General features: G+C 31.2%; 1 protein-coding gene across 9 annotated transcripts in view; it reads left to right on the top strand.

The window, feature by feature from the left end:
* The window catches only part of Hrb27c (Heterogeneous nuclear ribonucleoprotein at 27C), a 36,460-nt gene extending 15,062 nt beyond the window's left edge, over positions 1–21,398 (top strand). The window contains exons 8-9 of one of the 9 annotated variants that reach the window (XR_014438719.1): positions 13,789–13,943; positions 20,267–21,398. Coding sequence is in view for 6 of the 9 variants with exons in the window: in XM_083098146.1 (XP_082954272.1) it covers positions 15,459–15,592 (134 nt within the window). In the remaining 3 variants the exon portion in view is untranslated. Of the gene's footprint in view, positions 1–13,782; positions 15,006–15,458; positions 16,088–18,265; positions 18,513–20,266 lie in introns of those variants that run through there. The other 8 variants (XR_014438717.1, XR_014438718.1, XM_083098150.1 and 5 more) reach the window with 8 other exon arrangements.
* The last annotated feature ends 238 nt before the right edge of the window (positions 21,399–21,636 follow it).

Genomic DNA, 21,636 nt, shown 5'->3' with positions numbered 1-21,636 from the left:
TTGTAATTTAATTTAAAAATTAATACCAATAAATAACGATGCAAATTAAGAAATAGTATATTAATTATATTATTACTACTAATATATATTATATTTCTTACTATTATCGATTTTTAACTAAAGTTAAAGCGTGAATTTTAAAGTCTTTAAGTGTATGCGAGGTATTAAGGAAACGCGGTTATTACATTTAATTTGTACAGAGCACGTAAATATAATCGATGCGTTTGTTGAGGATTGGTATGTAAATGAACTAATTAATTTATAATATTAACGACTCTCAGACGGATAAAATAAATTTAAATATTAGCGCGCGGGAAAGGAAAAAAAGAAAGAACTACAAAGATTTAATGGCTGCCTTTGGCGGGATTGTATATATACATACATTTTAGACTATTACGATGATACAGTTTTGAAAAATGCGCAATGGAATTTGATGGAAGATATATAAAAAGCGAAGGCAAGAGGAGCGGGGGAGGGCGGGGGGATTTGTAAAATTGTTTTAAAAATCGTAAAGAAAATTCCGGAAAATGATAAAGGTATCCAAACGTTGTATTACACTCTCATTGTCAGTAGGAATTTTACTCTACCTAGCAATAAAGAAAAGATTCTTGTTATTCAATTTATCAAACGCGAACACAGCACATCGACTGCGATGGATACCTCAAGATATTCGATTGCTCGTTTGATCAGAAAGACATGCACGGTGAACTCGTATCATGATTATGTTTGGATCTTTTTATGGATCGGGAATTGAGAGGGTGCAAGTCATCTTTAATCTAGAAGGGCAAGATTCTATTCGAATAATATTGATGATTACTCTAATTGTACAACAGATAATATATTTATATTTAACGCAATATTATTAGTATTTTTAAATACAGAGATGACGCATCTAATTAATGTAATAGGTAGCATATATAGAAAAGATATACTTTGATTCTAGCCGTTGTTACTATCTGCCTCATTCGCGATTACGCGAACTGTACGGCTTGCTCTCAGGGTTGTTGTTGTTCTCTTTCTTTTATTATTGTTTCTGTGCAAGTTCTTTTCTTCCTTTCTATCTTACGTTCATCTGCTCTTATCGAGTCGTGTGTATTTATTTTTTGTCTTTTAAACGGGCACTTGTGTACGCTTTACGCTATTCGCCAAATATCACGTAAAGAGGCCCCACATTCAGTATTGAAACATCTTTTACGCGATGCTTTCCACAGTTCGTCATCCCTGTTTAAATAGACTGAAGCATCTTTCATTTTTTTTCTAAAATATTAAATGTATCTGAAAAGAAAATCAACGTATCGACATCCGCTGGAGACCGTTATTCTGTATAATAATCACGATTTTGAGAAACGAGGAAAGAATGTCTCGAAAATTATCTTTTTTAATGTTATTCTTTTATAAGTTATCACATTAAAGATTGAAAGCTAGATTATTCTTAAAAACGATTAAAAAAAAAAAGAAAATAGATGGATTACAAATTTCAATGGATTTACTATAATTTTTGATATAATTTATTATAACTTATGATAGCTGATGTAAGTGCATCGCCGAATTAAAAAAAAAAAAATTATGCTTATCTTTCAGATTAATAGCTCGTTTTTCAAGTCGGGGAAATAAGAAATTTTACAATTATTTTTCACAAACAACCGTAAGTCTGCATACCTCTCTGTGTTTTTCATGCATTTCGATGATTTCGTGTTGATTCATTTTTTTACGTATGATTAATAGCGAAATATATAACATAAAAAGGAAATAAATTATGAATATTACAGCCACTAAGTTAGGTCGTTGTTTTTTTCTCTATTAACTTAATTAGATAATGCGTGGATTGATCTTGTTTATTTTATCACTAAATGCTATGCGGATTAAGTTTTTTACAACACGTTAAGTATTTCGATATTTAAATAAATGTCCTTAAATATATAAATATAATTCCCGGGGACGTCTGTTTTAACGTTAAGCGCATATTTTAGCGTCCCGCACACTAAAGACTGGTCGTATAATTAAATATTACACTTAACTATCTTATTATTCGTATCGTAATCTATTGTGAAAAACACTTTTTATTGATACACATGAGTTTCTCCTGCCGTTTTTAACTATTAGTATATGTCTTACAATTAGTTGGTACCATATGACGATGTGTAATCATTGGCTATTGCATTTTTATCAAGCGATTATTAATCCTTGAAATCGCGAACATCGCGCAGTTCCTCTTCTTTATTATTTATACGATTACACCATATAATTTCGGATATCCTTTTATGGCAATGGTAAATAAGTGAGACCGACAGAGATAGAAAGATGGCATTTTTTCTCAAAAAAAAAAAAAATTGTATAAGATTCACCGAGAAACAAACACCATTGTATAGTCACGATAATACAAGTTCTAATTAAGAGAAAACAAAGAATACATTCTTAGTAATAAGATTGTTATGAAACCTAAAGTTTTTGTCGAATTGGATCATTTTATTCGGGCGATTGATTGGTAAATAATTTTCGGATTCGTACGAGATCAAAAACAAAGCATATGATTCTCCCTCTGAAATTTCGATTGATCAAGCTATCATTAAGTTTTTTAACCATTTTTTTAAGACGATATGATCAGATAATAAAGAAGAGGTCGCCGATATATTGTACTCAGGTAGTGTGATAATCGCCCTTGCGTGTTGGGCGCGAGTATAAGACAGTAAAAATAATAATTTCAAACGGAATTAATATAAGAAATAAATGTGTTACTCGTACACACACAAGATATTCTAAATTACGTTTATATAGAAGCAATTAAGGTATTAAATTATAATTACAAGGTGATTTTCTCCTGTGAGTCTGATAGAGCAAGGTAATCATTGTCTTAAACAAATATAGTAATGCGAAAACACAATGTAGGGATTTAAACAAGTGAGTTTCATATAAGGGAAATTCTAAAATATATATTTATGTTAAGATTTGCACAGTGAGCGAAAGATATTTCAATGTTACGAGGGGAAAGAGCAAGGAGGAAGAAATGGGGATAGATGATTAGCAGGATAAAATACATACAGATACACATCGTACACTATTCTTTTATACACACACATATACACACAAAATCCGTAAATACACACAGTACTAAGAAGAAGTGAGTATATCGGGAGAGTGATTAGCGATTTTTGATAAAGACCACGAGTGCATTAGCGAATTGGATAAATTAGCTAGAAGATGAAATAATTAAATAAAGTTCTATAAAAAAACGTGTAATTATTTTGATCATCAAATCTCGAAACATACGATCGAGAGATTAATGATTCTCAGATATTACTAGATCGTTATTTGGGAGCCGCTAAAAAGAGGAAAATAATATAAAGTTGAATATTTTTAATTTTTGGAACGCGGAGGGAACATTAACGCTGCAACGTTTACTTCGCTCGAGAACGACCGAAAGGTTATTTCGATTTTAGTGGAATGGAAAATTCCTACAGTCGTTGAGATGCTTTAAAATAAATATCTCGCACATGGTACGATGAGAGAATCGATCGATCTATCTTTTATCATATTTTAGTGTGAAGTAATAAGGTAATAGACGTAAAGTTGGTAATGATTGTAACGATAATAAATGAAATTATTAACTATAATAACATGACCTGTATACTTGTAAACTTTTAGCATTGTATTGGTAAGGTCGTGTGTCCCCTTACGAGCTATAAACGTGAATAGAATAAAATAGAGAATAAAAAACACGAGAAAAATTTATGGTAGTAAGTTTAGTAGTATCACAACTGTGCCGCATTTGGCTCTATTTGCATATGCGATATGCGATTTTTTGGAAAAAAATGCGATGGGTATCTTATAACACCCGTCTCGAATAATAAGGATATACTTGTTAAATGACATCTTTACGCTCGCGCGCTTTCTATCCGTCTTATTCCCAGTGCCCCGAATTTAATGTCTCTTTGTGTTGAGAGAGGATGTTCGACTTTCCTTTGACATTGCAACGAAATATCGCTATTGTAAAACGCAAAAAGTTTAGTATATATCTGATTAATAATTAAAAATCGATGAGTGTGAATCATAAACATAAGCAGTAAGTCTAGAAATATTTCGCACAAGATTCATCCTTGCGATGATTATGTCGACGAAAAGTATTCCATCAGTCTACTTTATGTATCAATCTATTCCACTGCAGTATATCGAATTATTATTCTCAACTAGCTTATTGTGCTGCAGACAATACGGTAATAATTATAACTTGCCTTTTGGCAAAAAAATCCTTGCATATCTATAATATACAAGTATATTAAGTTTTTCAGATATTAATTGACATAAAATTAAGTTTATATTATATGAAATAATAATCTACAATAAATATTAATCTAGTCGCAATTTCGAACGAACGTTCCAAACGTCGCGCAAACAACACATTGTCGAATTTCATTAATGTTTATATTTTAAGCTATATAAGTAAACTAAATTAAAATTAAAATTATTATTTAAACGGAGAGAGATTTTATTATTTTTATTTTTTTTATTTTTATTTTTATTTAAATAAAAAGCTTATATATACAAGTTATTAAAACAGAAAGAAACTTATCGAAAAGGTATTAAACAAAAAATTAATCTATTTTGTTGTTTTTATATCTTGTTTTTTTTTTCCTTTTTGCACGCCACGACTATTAGGCTACAGTTTGTGGCGAGTTTATTCGCCTTTTACCTTGTTTTTTTAACAGGAATTGTTGTATAAAAAATATTTAAGACTTAAAAGAGCTTTAATACTCGAAAGCTTCTCGAAGTTTTTTTGAAATATTTTAAAGCTACTACGAGTTTTTATGTTTAAAGTAAAATTTGTATTTAATTAGTGCTAAAAAGCTTTAAAAATAATGGATTATAAGATTCTCATGAGATTTGAAGTCGGACATCCTTTGAACAGCACTTAGATGTACGTTCCAGGCCAAAGCGCATGGTCTCTATTTAAATTTTTTTTTTTTTTTTACAAGAAAAAACCAAAACAACTACAGAATTGAAAAACAGGATAGGATAAAAAGAGAGGAAGGAAGGATGTAGAAGCTTGAAATGCAGAGAGAAAGAGAGAGAGAGAAAGAAAGAAAGAGAGAGAGAGAGAGAGAGAGAAAGAGAGAGCGAACGAGAGAGAGAGAGAGAAAGAGAGAAAGAGTGAGGATTAAAAAAACAGATGAAAGATATTTGAGAGCATAATTTTTTTCGTCGCACTTGTATTAATAATAATGATTAATGAATGCTAAATAATCAATATAAAGATTATGTTGACAAGAACACTATTTACATGCTATATACTCTATCATGTATTTATATATATTCATTACAACATATGTGTATGTACACGCACTCGTATGTCAGTTCGTGTAAATGTATACCTTTAAAAATATATGCGGATTCCGGTAGAGGTTATAAGTATTTTTTTAAAGGTACGTACATTGTATGCACGGCTATTTGTGCACGCGTATGTTCGACATATATACATATATGTATACCACACACAAGTGCGTACATATATATATAAAATATCTAAATACATACACAGTCACCACATACCAAATACATACACTATCCTTTTCTTTTCGTTTGTTGAAAAGAAGAATAGACGAAATGTTATCGCTGCTGTTGTCGGAGTAATGTTGGTTGCAAGAATATTTTTCTCGTCAATCGTTGTAGAAATAAGGTTTAGGCTATTCATCAACGTTATACGATCAATCTGGATCGATATAACATGTGCATAAATCGAGACTGACGCCTTCAAATTGCTTAATCGTAAACGATTATTCTTGTTTAATTATGGAGATACAAGATAGACGAGTGGATTTGAAATTGAGATTTTAGTGAATGTATGCGTAGCGTAATATGCGTATAATAAAAGAATAGAGAGAGAGAAAGAGAGAGAGAGAGAGACAAATATAGAGAAAGAATGATCGATCTTTTGTTAGGGATGTTGGATCCATTTGTTGTCTTTTCTATATCTTTACACAATGAATTGTATCCAAGATATTTCTTGCAACTGAGACTACTAAAGTTTGAGATAATAGAAGGAATGATGACATATTATATTTTGGAAGGAACAACTGATAATTACCATTGTCTATTATAAGCAACATTTGTTTTGACATCTTACGATATTACTTGACATACTTGACGTCACATTTGCGATTGCGTCGCGTAAACCGCGAGAAGGGAGATACATATATACATATTATCTTCCAATCGATCTGTCAGGGTGTATTCTAAGCAAAACTCGAAAGTAAATTCCTCGAGAACCAGTCGGAAAGTCTTAATAACATGCAGTTAATCCGTTCTCTTAAGTAAGCCAGTCTCTAAGTCACTTGGGACCCGAAAAGAAAAACTTTCTTGTTTAAGTACTAGTTAATTATAATTAATAGTAATTCTTAGAGATATCAGGGCCGAGTGGGAGTATCACGTGTAACACAATATTCGATTTTGTTTGAATGAATAAATAATTAAGTCTGGCATACACGTTTGCTTACATAACATTGCCAGGACGTAATAATAGATCGATGTAAAGCATAAACTAGTTGTAATCGATGAAAGAACTGACTACGCGACGAGGGTTTTATATATAATTATTGGATTTATATTTAATTAGACTTTGGTTATATTATATATATACTATATGAACTTATTCGAGGATAGAGATATGATACATGTAAATTTTATTCTACAATATATGTATGTTAAAAATGCGCGATGATATATCGAATAATGCATTTCACAGCTTAATAAGAGAGAGGATAAACGAAAACCTGTGTGAATCAATAGTTCATCTTTCGTATAGAATGTCATGATTAATGTTAGATGATACATTCAATCAATAATTAGATCGTTATGGAAACTTAATTAAGGAACTACTACTAATGGCTAATTAAATGACCAATCGCGATTATATATGTGCGAACAAGAATCCTATATTATCAATGGTTGGCAACTCTTTAAATTTTTAATAAAATGCCTGTATATTTTAATAATAATATAATGATGATTTTTTATAATAAATTTTATACATATTTATTTCGATTTTATTATAAAATATTTTTTATCTTATTTAATTTTACAGATACACTTTAGTAAGGTATATATATATCTGATCCAATTTTTTTCAGGAATTGTTAATCCGAAACTTCGGAATTGTAGACAAACTTTTACGACAAAAGTTGTAATAAAATTTTTATTTAAAAATGTAGCAAATATCTATGCGTTAAGAATCTCTCATATATAAAGATCTATATTCAAAAAAATATTTTGCTGATGCAGGTAAATTTCTATAGGTGTCACAAAAAATTTATATGAATTTCGATTCTTTGTGAGAAATGATTTTTTTGTATATCACAATCAAACTTGATAACAAATATGATTAACCTTAACACAGATAGGCGCCACAGAAGGACTTTTTAAATATTATTAAAGGTTCAGATATAAATTCTTTCTCTGTCATTTAGATTAAGTACAAAATATATGCGATATCATAGTGTGCTAATCATGTATCTATCTCAGTTAATTTTTCTCATCTAGAAAATTGTTATAAAATTTTATATTATTTATGCACGTATCATATTGTCTCGTATTAATCTTATTTGCATTGACATTGTTTTGAAATCAACGTCGAGTTATAAATTTACAATGCAAAGGGTTTCAAACATCTTCGAAGTATTTTATTTTTATTTATAAATAAATTGACTTATATTTATATACATATGTATTTAATTATCTTTTAATTCTTAATTGTAAAATCTATACAGTGTTGCCGACCATTTATCTAGCTCGCTAATATGTCGAACCTTTTGCATTTAACGAGAATTCTTTACACTTGTGATTCGGACGTGACGCAAATGTGACGGAGGAAATCAATTACATTGTCTTCGTAGACGCTTTTAAGATGACGCATATATGTGAAGATTTATATACAAATAACGCTTGGATTACTGATTAGGATATCGTTTTTTCTCCTATATTGGTGGGGTCGTACACATCATTTACTAAGCAAACAATGGCGGATACATTAAGTCGAACTACACTGACAATGAATATAAATAGTATTTACGAATCTATATGCGCATGTACTAACTAGATAACTGTTCGTATTTTAACGAGTAATATTTAATGTTTGATGTTTTCATCCACCACACGCACATTATACGTGTGTGCGTAAACATAGAAAAATAATCACAGTGGAGGTAACTGTGCTATATCGATTGACCCAGCGAGCCTAGGATCGGTTGGTGGTTGGAACGCATTTTCGGACATCGTGTAATGCGCCTTGCATTTGCTTCTTTTTCTTTGTCAAAATTTGGTTCGTCAATATTTTTCTTATTCGAAAACCGGTGCGAAAAAATTCATCAAATGGGAGAATAGTTGGATGAGTTGTTATCAAAACGGTTCGCAATCTTTGGGTTTAATTGTCGACTATGGTGTGACAATTATTGAATTGAGATGGAGAGTTCACATTTTGCTCATTTCAGAATTTCGGTTTCGTCGAAACGGACGAGAAACTAGATTCCGATCGCTTGTGAAGCCAAAACTAATATTAGTTCTTAATTTCCTTTTAATACAGGATATATATGCTAGAGTTATTTAAGTTTAACGCATTATTTCGCCGAGTGAAATACGTCCAACAACCACTGCCCTTCATGGAGAGACACACAAGAGCGGCGGGGCCCTTTCCGTGTCTGCTAATTTTTGAACAGGACTAGCCAGGAGGGTCACCGCGAAGCATAATATAGTCAGCGTATTTTATCGAGCTGAATAAGAGAAAAATCATTAACAATCGCGCGTTTAACTGTTTCTTCTCGCGAGTCGCGTGCTCGCGCGCTTCAACTCGATTTGGAAATATTGCTGTGACACTTAGGCTTAGGATAAAAAAAAAAGCGGAGAAACAAAACCTTATTAAAAGATAAAAGAAGTGTCAAAGAGAGTACTGCTACAATTATCACTAATTAACTATTAAATATTAACGCGTTAGTACCACTTAAAATGAGAGCACGGAAGGATAAGAGAGAGAGATAAATAGAGAAAACTGTACTGATGTTATTAATTTCTATTTGTAATTAATTAATTAATTGTCATCAGCCATGGCTTTACTATTTGCTTAATAAAATACTATATTGACAGCTTCTCGAGGCTACGGAGTAATGAGGCGTGACGAGGGGAGCGTAGTTTAGATTTAATAAGATGGGCGTGTTTAACGTTAACTAGGATCGATCGATGGGAGTGAGAAATTATAATTGATATCGTTACGCTGTAAGAATTCTGTACAGCCGAGTGTTATGTGAGGCGAGATGGGTACAGTAAAGATCTGGACTCGACTAGATAGGTAAATAGACGTATATAAGACGATCTGGAATAAGACTGGGAATTAATTAAATCACATCCTCGAAGTAATTAATTAGGGAAGCTGGCTGTAAGGTCACAAACGACTGTTCGCGTTTATTGTTATTAATAGTTAATGAGCTATCTCTAATATGTCTTACGGTCTAGTTTACTCGATAAATGGACAAAAAAGTTGTTTAAATAAACTCGTTACCTCCGCCTAAAGATGATAGCTGTTACGAAAAAGCAATCGTAAGGTTAACTGAGTAAGGCCGAAATCACGTTAAAATAATACGAGGATAGAAAATACACACCGAAAGTGCTACATACACAGATCTCTTTTTTTTCGGACGACATAACGCGAAGTAGAAGACGGAGTGAGGATAAATGCGAAGAAAATTTTCTCTTCCCTCAATTAACGATTAATCAATGTGACGTACAATTAATTACTTTGTTCGAGCGCAGTTCTCGACATTGCATCACGTTGAGATTGATAGCGAAAACTTGAAATAGCTGCTAGCTTTAGCTGCTAAATGTTGGATTCAATAATTTTTTAAATATTTTTGCAAGCACTCCAATAAAGCGAATACTAAAAATAAATTGCTCTAGCTACGCGTGATACAGTTAACCGCTTATTTTCGTTCTCTCATACCAATATACGAACATTATTTCGATAGCATGGGCTCTTTTTGAAATCGTGTCTTAAAATCGTGACAGTATTGGTCGTTGTGTGCTCCTTTAGGGGGGTTGCGACGATATTAGGCGTCGCGGTCAGGGGCGGCAGAAGACAGATGGGGATGAAAGATGAATGAATGTGGAAACTTGGGCGAGATGTCATAGGAGTAAATCGATATAATTATTGATTAAGGGATAAGTTGTGTACAAATGTATTATAAATTAACGATTATATATCTCAGAGTACCTTAACGCAGAAAGGAAAAAAATAATGAAACTCACTTGACTCGTTTTAATTATCATAAATACAATATTATATATATAGAGGCCCGTCGTCCCGCTTCTTTCGATTGCGCGGGCAAGGGAGAGTACGGCGCATAGGGTCAATAATTAAGGTATCGATTATTATCTAATTAATTAATTAAACTCGTAACTCTCGAAATAAGGCCGTTGTAGACAAGTATTAAAATAGGGAAAGTGAAATATTTTTAATGAAACAACAAATACCAACCATTGTGTTCTCGTGAGAATCATAATTATTCCGTAATTCTTAAGTAAAAAAAGGAAAGCGTATCTAAGTCGTTGATTATATAAGTCGTTGTAATTTAATTCTTTTGTTAGAGAGCAAGATGACGGGAGAAAGTAAAACGGGATATATGATAAATCACAGGCAGAACGAAACACGAGTGAGACGAATAATCGTGCTGTATGAAACGAAAGAATGTTACCGAGTGATTGATGACGTTTGAACGATTATGAATCGATAAGGGGCGATAATCGAGCGACTGATGACGAATGGTGAATTGGAGGAATCGAATAAATTCGTCTTTTTTTTCAAGCAATTTTCGACGTAATAATTAATAAATTAAATCATTTCATTGATATATTAATTGATATTATGTCATTATCAATTATTATTTTAATATCGTTATTAAAGAGAGAATCGAGACAATCTTTGTCTCTTTTCATTAATCAAAATCTTTTCAAATGAAAAATTGAAAATTGCAAGAATGCTTGAATTCTATCATGTCAATTATTTAGGATTTAAGTAATGCATAATTTAAGGCTTTTGAGAAAGAGTTTACGAATATTAAAAAAAGACGCATAAATCCAATTTCTCAAATTTCATAGAAAGATCGGTATGAATGAATTATCCAGAGAGAAAGAAACGCGCACGAGCAAAAGGGGTGCATGATTATACGAATGATTACGAGATGACGAGTCAGCATAAGCATAAATATTCGACGTTAACAACCAAACGACAGACACACATATATATATACACACCGAGAGAGACGCTCACACACATTTTCTAGTAATACAGGAGCATAGATTGTACGGGGTACAAGTGGCGCGCGTCCAATCACGCGCGTCGAATCAGGTTTAAGGTTTGCCAAATCTTACTAAGTAAAAATCACGCGAGTAACAGAGTAAAAGTTTATTAAGCTGCATTACGTATAGTATGTAGAAAGTATTTGCATTAAAGGAAAAAAAACATAGTTAAAGACCGTTAGTGCTTATTAAAACGAAGATGTGATGAAGAGTGCCGGCGCAATATTTCCAAATCGACGACCCTCGAACCTGCCGTTCACCGGAAGGAATCACCTTCCAATCTCGAACGAATCTGCGTGTAAAAGAGAAAGGAAAAAAATTGCGATCACAAATCAAACAAAAAGAGACCCTCGATCATTACTGCATTTCTCTCGCGATCGTATCTATTTTTTTTTTTTTTTTTCGCCACATATATCTTTTTGTCGATGGAACATTTCATAGGTTCGTAGAGGGCATGTGCGTGATGTTTTGAGTCGTCAAGAGAGGGACAAGGAACGGTCGCCAAATCGAACTGTGCAGACAAGAATATAACGGGAGCGAGGAAACGGAGGAAGAGAGAGGTGGATTGACGGAGTAGAGAATTACAGAAAGTGTAATTAAAAAGTAATTAACGATCGTTATCTAATTTTAGCGATGTTATTTCTAATTCGATAGGTGAGGGAGAAATCGCGGAGGATTAAAGTGGACGAACAAATGAAGGAAATTCTTAGAATACACAATCTTAATTAATTTTAACTATTTCTACGAATCCTTATCGTATTCAGAGTGATATATGATTTATTGTAGACGTATATGAACGGTAAAAATATTGAACATGAATTGGAATGATAGTATGAAAAAAATACGTGATGTAATAATAAAATCAGAGTAAACGAAGTGAATCGTATCAAAATAGATCAGACACGAAGGACAGGAATTTGAAGCTTCAAGAGGAATGTGTAAAAATGTCAATGTCGATGAAAGGTACTTTGAAAGTAGATCACACTGATGACTGGTATAGATTTGGGTTAGGGATAAAAGGATCGATGAGAGCATTCGGAAGAGTTGAAGGACTAGGTGAAAAAGTGTGAATCAAAGATTGGAATGTGTATTCGAGGGAAGGAAAGTGTGCGAGAGAGAAACGTGCGCATTTGTCTTTTTTTTTTGCAACCGCGGCGAATCTTTGATATAGTCTCGACAGAAGGATATCAATCGGATCGATGTGTAATTGTTAAAGATGATAGGACGATTTCGGAGAAGGAAGAGGTTGATGTCGATTCGTTCCGCTGATTTCCTCTCGTTGTTCCTTTTTTGTTTCTGGACACACGCTTGCCGACACATACGCTTGCCGAGGAAAGTTAAGAAACAAATAAATTACTCACGAATTGTTTAATATATTTATAGTAATTGATTGTGTCGAATGCAAGAAATATGTTGTATTTTTTTATATCTTACGTAATACATATTCCTTGTACTGCAATCAATTAATTGCATGTATAATTGAGTAAATAACATGTATGTAACAACTTTGATGAGCAACTGCTTCGTTTTTTGATTTTTTTCGGTAAATGAGTACAAAATAAACACACACATATACATACCACATCTTATACATATATAGACAAATACATGTTTTTATCATACGAGTACGTCATACACCATAAGCTCTTACTTCCTCCTCCCACTCTCGACGACATATAAAATAACAGTACTATTATGATATAGTTACTGTATACTACTTATTATTACCGCTATTACTATTACGACTATTTACAGCTACTACTTATATTAATTATTATTACTATGATTATTATTATTGCTATTATTATTATTATTATTATTATTATTATGATTATGATTATTATTATTATTATTATTCATTAAATTACACACACATAAATATATATATATATATATATATATATATATATATATATATATATATATATTAATATACTTAACGGTGTTTCTAGTGGATTAATTGATTAATTGATACTTAAGATATATATTAATAATATTAATATAACACGACATATATAATATTATATATATAGATATATATATAAATCTATATACATATATATAATGATATAATGATGATAAGTTGATATGCTGATTATGATATAATATAGAGAAAAGAATGGATCATTATTCGTAAAAATACACACTGGTATAGATTATGAGGAATGATTAAATAGAAAATGATATTGATGAAAAAAAAAAGAAGTTCCATATTATCAATCGAATTAATTTCGATCCCTTCACTTAAATTAGATCGCGCCTTACGTATAACTATTATCTTTCTACTATGCGCTTGAAAAACTTAAAACACTGCACAGCATAAATTTTTATTCCCAATGGCGATTACATTATATATTAAAGTATATTATCGCGGGACGCTGTGTATGAGGACCAATACGCGATTAGACGGAATAAATCTTCTTTTTTAATCATTTTTTTTCTTTTTTTAAGAAACAGATAATATTAATGTGCGAATGAAGCAAGCATGGGAAGGCGCGGGAGACGAGTATCATACGAGTTTGCTTAGAATGATTGCACGACAATGATGCATTTGTGTCTGCCGATCAATTTTCGATTGCCCCAAATTGGTGCAGTCGACACGGATATGCGAGGTGACCTTCTACTTTCTTTTTGCCTTCCTTCTGTTTTGCAATTATCCCATGTGATTTCCACTGTGCATACGTGCGCGTAATCGAAAAATGTCACTCTCAATATTGTGAGGATATCTCATTAGAAATATGATGTATATTTCCATGAGAATTTAAATTTAACACAAATTCTTAGCACGTGTTTTTTAAATTGAAAGAAGAATTATATATCGATATCGCGATAATTTTCGTATGCACGGTGTTCCTATCATTAACGAGAGTAAAATTATAGAGGTGGTCCACTGTTAAAATGTTGATTGAATTTTATCCTTGGATTTTTATTGCTGTCGACTTTTAGAACGTATCCGAAACGGTGGAGAGAAGTTTTAAATTGGTGCAGTGTTTTATGCGCGTCCTAATATATCCCGCCATGTTCTCTCGAATCTGAGATATGCAATTTTACAGCGAGAAGCTACTATACTATAAATAATCTGCCTTAACGAAGATTTCTTTCACATTTTTTAAATTGCAACGATTTTTTTTTCACATCTTTCAAATTGCAGAAAGTCTCAATTTCGAGTTGGCTTGGTATTGACATGTGTGTGTCAGTACTCTCTCGTATATTTATGATCAAAGAAATGATCATTTTATATACAGGAAGTTTAAAAGTTACCTAAATGAAGTAAATTTTTAGTTTTTTTAACTTTGTAATATAAAGATGTTTGTGTCGTTTTAATCTTTAGTGCTGACATGACCATAAATCGAAGCTTATATAATCTCTAAGTATATATCGTAAAACTTAACCCATTAACCGGGCAGGTAATTAAAACATTTATCTGACATTCGTAATTTTAATTTATATGTAATTTTCATATATTAGAATAATATAGTCCATATATTATTAATATTTCATAAATTAATATATAGATATATAACTTATATAGATGTATAACTTATACGTATATATATAGATGTAGATATACGTATGTAGATGATAGTCTAAAGGCTGTCTAAAAATGCATCGATATCAAAATGGCACGAAGTTAATTTCAGTTAAATAAAACTATAATAAATTTTTCGATAATACGATGTGTGTATATATTATCTAGAAATTTATAATCTGTAAGCTATTTGATACAATGACAATTTACGCATTATATCGCGTGATGCATTTAAATTACCTTCGCGTCATAATAATATACTTAAATAATAATTTTAGATAAGACTTACAATTAGATTAATAATGAATATATAATATATATAGTATAGCGTAATTTTATGAAAACAAAAACTCGGTTAAAGGGTTAAATTAGGAGCTTCGAGAGACCGTGTTCAGCCACTTGGAGTAAGACCGTTCTCAGAGAGAAAAAAACGCTCAAATCTCTCTCCCCTAATTCCTTTTCTCTCATTTCGTGCCACCCTTAATTGTTGCGAGTCTCGCTCGGTGCTTCTCAAGAGGAAATGGCACTCGAGAGAGAAAAGTGCATTTTCAGAGATGAAACGAGTTTTAACGATCTCTCCTTCCTTTTTCCTCCGCAGACGTTCTCCCGATCCCCAAATTCAAAAACGTCGAAACTGGAAGTCCGACCTTCATCCCTAACGGAGACGCAGCCCCGGGTCCCCAACGGTTCTCCTTGACCCAGCACACGAATTACCATCCCTATAGACGCTAAAAAACGCCGATGTCATCCGAACGGCCGAGAGAAATAAGTTTCATAAGTGCGCGAATGGATAAGAAAGAGAGGAAGAGTGATAGAGAAAGCGAGAGAATGGATGCAAGTAACGCGTACAATTTCCGGCCGGAATCTCCACACGGGTATTGCATATGTCCGTAGTTTTGATTATATATTATCGATTTGTTAATTTTATAGAACGGTGACTTTTTTGAATTCGTGTCCAGCAATCGAGATTAGCGCGCAGTAAGATTACTGAGTAAGGATTATTAAATTATAGCCTTGGAATAAATGCGCCCGCGCGGTTTATACAGTAAGATTAGCTAAGCCACCGTCTAATGTTAGCTGTACGATTTCATTATTAAGCTAACATTAAATTTTATCACTTAACATTTAGAGTGTAGTAGCTTTTTGTAGTAAGTCTTAAGATATGTCTCGCTTTTTTTATGGATATACATGTGTTATCTTTAATCGTGATAATGTCTCTATAAATGTCTTAAGGAATTAATAGTTAAAAATAATTAAAAAGTATAATATAAGTAATTAAAAAAAGGATAAAGACATAAGATATGTATCCATTTAACGCTTTTCCATTTCAGATATTATAAATTAGAAAATTTACGACTAATATATCATAAATACGATTATTTTAATGTCTCACGAAAGAAAAGTAAAAAGAATTCGACTTGTTACATAATTATTTTTATTATTTTCTATATATGTAATTTAAATTCTTTATTCTGAAATAGATAAATATCATGAGCACACAGCTATCAACTGAACGACTTATTAAATAACATATTTTAATTGCTCGACTTACAAGATTTAATTAATTGCGAAAGTAACATTCTTTGAATTTAATGATCTTAGTTGAGATATTTTTGTAGATGCGAAGATGTCTTTAATGCAGGTAAAATTGAGTTGGAAAGCGTTAAAAGGATAGATCGATAATTCGCCGACGTGGGGTGATGGTGCTCCGGTTTTGTGTCCCACTATGAACGGATATAAAGAAGGTCGATGCGATCCAGTTGACCCGTTTTTCGGGCGTTCCTTTTTTGCAAATTAGTCACGAACTCGTCGCGCGACTCGAAACTCGGTCAAAAATCCTACGAGTTAACCGTTGCGATGCACGCTCGGACCTCTTGGATCCGGCAAGAGGATGTATATAAAACTACTTTCGAGATTCTAGATCGGTGAGATTAGTTTGTTCTCGAATTTAAATTATTCCTTGCAAAATTCTATCTGCTCCATCCATTCATTTATCCATTCATCCTAGATCGTTTTACGAGATATATATCCTATACATAATACTATTACAATTATGTTTTTAGTCTGTTGTCCTCTGATTTCACTTCAACTCCGCCTGGATGAATACACTTCGGTGATTTTTCAGCCTCTTTTTTGTTTTGTGTTTTTTGTTCTACTTTTTCTTACGTTATTACCTTTTTTATTTTCCTTTTTTTATGTGATTGTAGAAGAGTAATACTAGAGTATATTCCATTACATATATATATATATATATATATATATATATATATATATATATATATATATATATATGTAATATTTAAATATTTATAAATACAAAAAATATATCTCTTATAAAAGGAAATTGTTAATTTTTTCGTTTGCATATTTTTTATTATTTGCTGTATTTTCTTACGTAATTTTGTTTTGAACAATTTCTGACATTAAAAAAAAGTTTATTATGAGTATTGATTCATAGTGTTCAGTCCGGGGCATTCAACTTTTATATAATTATAAAATATAAATATTAAAATAAAGTGCAATCTTTTTCTCATATTTTAATTCTAAAAGAACATATGAAAAATATGTTGAAGATTTCTCATTCAATTTATATCGTGGATCATACTTTTTAGTTGTTTATTAACTTGTTTCATCAATTTCACTATGTTCAATCTTTTTAATTTTTTTAAATTTTAAATTTTCTAATTAAAAACGTCTTTATAATATGCTGAATAACAAAACATGAATTTATATGTCAAGTGATAAATTGTCTCACAAATATCTATTATCTATTTGATCTTAAATTTGTGGAAGCCTTTCAGGGCGATTGTTTCAGAGTTGTTAGAGAGTTGCCCTCTCCATTCTCTTCTCTAAGGTTTTACTTTTCTGCAAATTTTATTCTTCAATATATTTCAACTCTTTGCAATTCTCTCACATTCAGAATATTATTGTACCTTTTTTTTATCTAAACAGCTACAATAATCTTGTAATTAACGATATAATAATCTCGAATTAACATTGAAATGTATCTAATCATTCAAAAAATTAATCTAATCATTCATAAAAATATTTTTTTGAATATATTTATAAAACATTAAATTTTTTTATTAATATTTAAATTTATATATCAAATTTATGTTGGTGGCTAACATAAATATGCGAAGGATTTGAACGCGTAACACACTGTGTGAAAATATATTATTTTATTACAATTTATCAATTTTTAATTATCCATGTATTAATTCGAATTGCAAAGAGTTAAGCTTCCTCCACTTTCCATATTCAGTCATCAGATTTCCCATTGAAGATCAGTCTTTTGAGTTATTGTAAAGTAACACGCGCCACTTCTGTACCACCTACTCCGGTTACGTCCTCTCGCCACGTCCTGGCACGTAGTACTATGTTCTTTTGTGCGATTCTACACAGGATACGGATCTTCAAGCGTTCCTGCCGCACCAGGAACAACGGACAACTACAGCGGTGGCCCCCAAAGGGCTTACACAGGATCCTCGTCCAGCACCAACAATTATCATCCTTATCGTCGCTAGGAGGAATAAGAACAAAATCAACAAAATAGGCTGCAGCACGAGATCTCTCACCTCTTTTTGTTAGTTATATACATATATTCTCTAAAAGTGAATCAATGTATTATCACTGTAATCAGTGCTGTACTTATAACTGCTTGTAATCAATGAGTATTTACTGTTTTTCAGTGTATTATCACTGAAAAACAGTAAATACTCACTGATTACAAGCAGTTATAAGTACAGCACTGATTACAGTGATAATACACTGATTCACTTTTAGAGAGTACATTTGTATATAACTGACTATACTTATTACAATAAATAGTTTAATACTAATAATAGAACGCGTCTAATCTTTTTTCCATAAATCTTCCAATGCATTCAAATCTGTGTTGGAGGATTTGTGGAAAACAAATCGACATTATTGGTGGCACAAGTGCGAAATACGTACAAACGAACAAGACGTTATTTAAATTTATTCGATTCTGATAAAACAGTACATGATAGAGAAGAAGCGAGAGATAGAGAAAAATTGCGAAACTTGCGATTATGCTAACGAAAAATAGATGGAGAAAGTTTGCAAAGTTGTTCCATCTATTTTCCGTTTGATGTTTATTATGACAGAATATAAAAAGAAATTTGCATTAAATAGATTTAAGATTTAAATATGATATTTCATTGATTAGTGCGATTCACGGGGATATACATTATGATACTTTATGCATCGAGCATTAGTTCTGAAGTTCTGAAATCATCTTCTTACTAGACTCGTACGTCACGTAAAATTCATCATCTGATTCTTATTAAAATCTCAATAATAATCTTAATGTATATGATTTTTTAAATAAAATTTGGATACTACTTAAATGTATATGATTTTTTAAATAAAATTTGGATACTATTATACTTCTATTGATACTAATTTTTAATTCCTAATGTCTGGTTTCATTATATACATTATATAGTAATCAAAGATTAAATATAAAATAATACATCTCTTTTTCTAATAAAATTTGGAAAATTATTATATAATGTACATATTACATATATTTATACATATAAATAAATTTATAGATATACTATATGTATTATTACGATAACTTTTTTACAAAAAGTTTAAATTTTTTAAACAACACAATATTTAAATTTAGACCTTTGTGTATCTGAATGCTTCGTGAGAAATTATCAATGATTTGTCATTAATAAATAGTTCATAAATGACGTAAATTATATAAAAAGATTATAGCGTTTACGATCTATCGATTATTTTTCTTCACTTCAAAACGCGCGTATGTCTTTCTGCATATTCGAATTGAAACTGAATAACTGACATAATATTCATCAGCTAGAAATTTGATTTCTATGGATGCAAACAAAGCAATCTAAACAATAGTTTTGCATGCACGTTGATGTTAGTGCATGATCGCGAATGCGATCCAAATTGCATGTACATACATAAGTTAGCGCTATGTCGCGGGCAGAAATGTCGATTAGCATAAGGAATAATGAGTTAATTTATTCTTAGTCAAAACCTGTTGCATATAGCAATAAGGAATCAACCAATTGGACAGAGGACAAATTTCATTGGCAGCCATGTTACAAAAAAGGCACACAGAAATATTTTTTTATTTATAATTCGAATATTGTATAATCCAAGAATTTCAGTTTGATTTAGTTTTATTTAACGAAATTAATTGTAATCCTTTTTACTTTCGTTTGATTAAGTTTTATTTAACGAAATTAATTGTAATCCTTTTTACTTTCGTTTGATTAATGCGAGATCAAATTATTGTTTTCGCCTTTCGTGTTTTTTCTCGTTTCTTGTCGATTACAACTGTCGCGTGCGCGACGACATTAAAGTATAGAACCTAATATTTTTTTTTTTCAATTTCTGTCGTAGGAAGTTTATTTCCTAGACGTCCTGTTCATTTTACTGACTGGATGACGCGAGCCTTGTGGACTTGAGGTAAAAAAAATTTAAAGACGCGCGTGATGTTTAACACAGAGCAAAGAGATTTGCCCTGATCTCGATATTTTTTTCTTTTCTTCTCTTGTGATTCGATTCGCTTTAAAGTCTCGGCATCCGATATAAAATATTTAGATTCTTTATTATAGGTAAAATTACATTTATGTGAGAAAAAAATTAATATATTATTAACGAGAATGCAGTAATGCATTGATTGACGAAATATAATAGAATTATTTATTTATTTATTTATCATTTTCAAAAAGAGAGATGTTCAAACGTGCATATAGAAATATGGAAAAGGAATCAATCTTTGCATTTTAATTTGAAATCTCATTTTAAACTTGTCGAGCCGAGAGAAATAATCAGAAATAACTTTTCATACAAAGTGAGTAAAAGATTGTAATTATTTTTGAATGCAAAAATGTATTCGGATTTGCGTTTGTTAATCATTCATTATCATTTTGAAAAAAGAGTCATGACAAACATAAAGCGAACGCGGGCAGTCTTGTAAAAAGATAGATAAGATTAAAACGCCAAACGTATTTAATATAATTGCGATAGCGGTAAGGGATAGGTATAGTTAGGCATGAAGATATATATATTTATATGCATATACGGCTATCTTATGTTAAAATGGTAAATGTAAATCCCCGTATATATGTTACAGATACATCTAAGATGCACATTGATTTATACTTCTGAATGTATTTTTGCGATAATTTTTCGTATTTCTCTAAAGAAATTCTGAGAAGAGAAAATTATAACAACGAAAGAAGCACGGATCAATGCGTACAGTCGTGTAGTATTTGTAATGATAATACTAATATTGATTAAGCTTAAGGTTAAGGAATTATATGGAGTTACCCGGCGTGGTACGATTGCTGTTGATGGCACCAATCTCCATTTTTACTATCTTCTCTCGCCGCTGATGCTGTATCGTTGTCCAAAATATTTTGTTACATACTGCGAATCAAGAAGCCAGCGATAAATACATTCTTTTATAGCATAGAGATAATTAATATTCCGTACGGATTAATAAACGTTCACATTTTTAATAGAAACATTTCGAGAGCGGAGTTATTGATTTTTCACGAATTATCTTGTCATATTTTATTCTTTTTAATCTTGATCCTTTTTCCTTTCGATTCCAATTTCCTATTTATAATTTTGGGAATGAAATATATTTATTTGTTTTTTTCTTTTTTCAAAAAAAAGGTCAAATTATTTAACTTATAATAAGAAATAATTTAGAGTCATAAAAGTTAAATTATTTAATTTTATTAATTAAATTATTTAATAAA

The sequence above is a fragment of the Camponotus vicinus genome, unplaced genomic scaffold (genome assembly GCF_025532165.1).
Source record: "Camponotus vicinus isolate PSW18456_S1 unplaced genomic scaffold, iyCamVici1.0 SCAF_4, whole genome shotgun sequence".
NCBI classification, from domain to species: domain Eukaryota; kingdom Metazoa; phylum Arthropoda; class Insecta; order Hymenoptera; family Formicidae; genus Camponotus; species Camponotus vicinus.
This window is presented reverse-complemented; position numbering and strand designations above follow the sequence as displayed.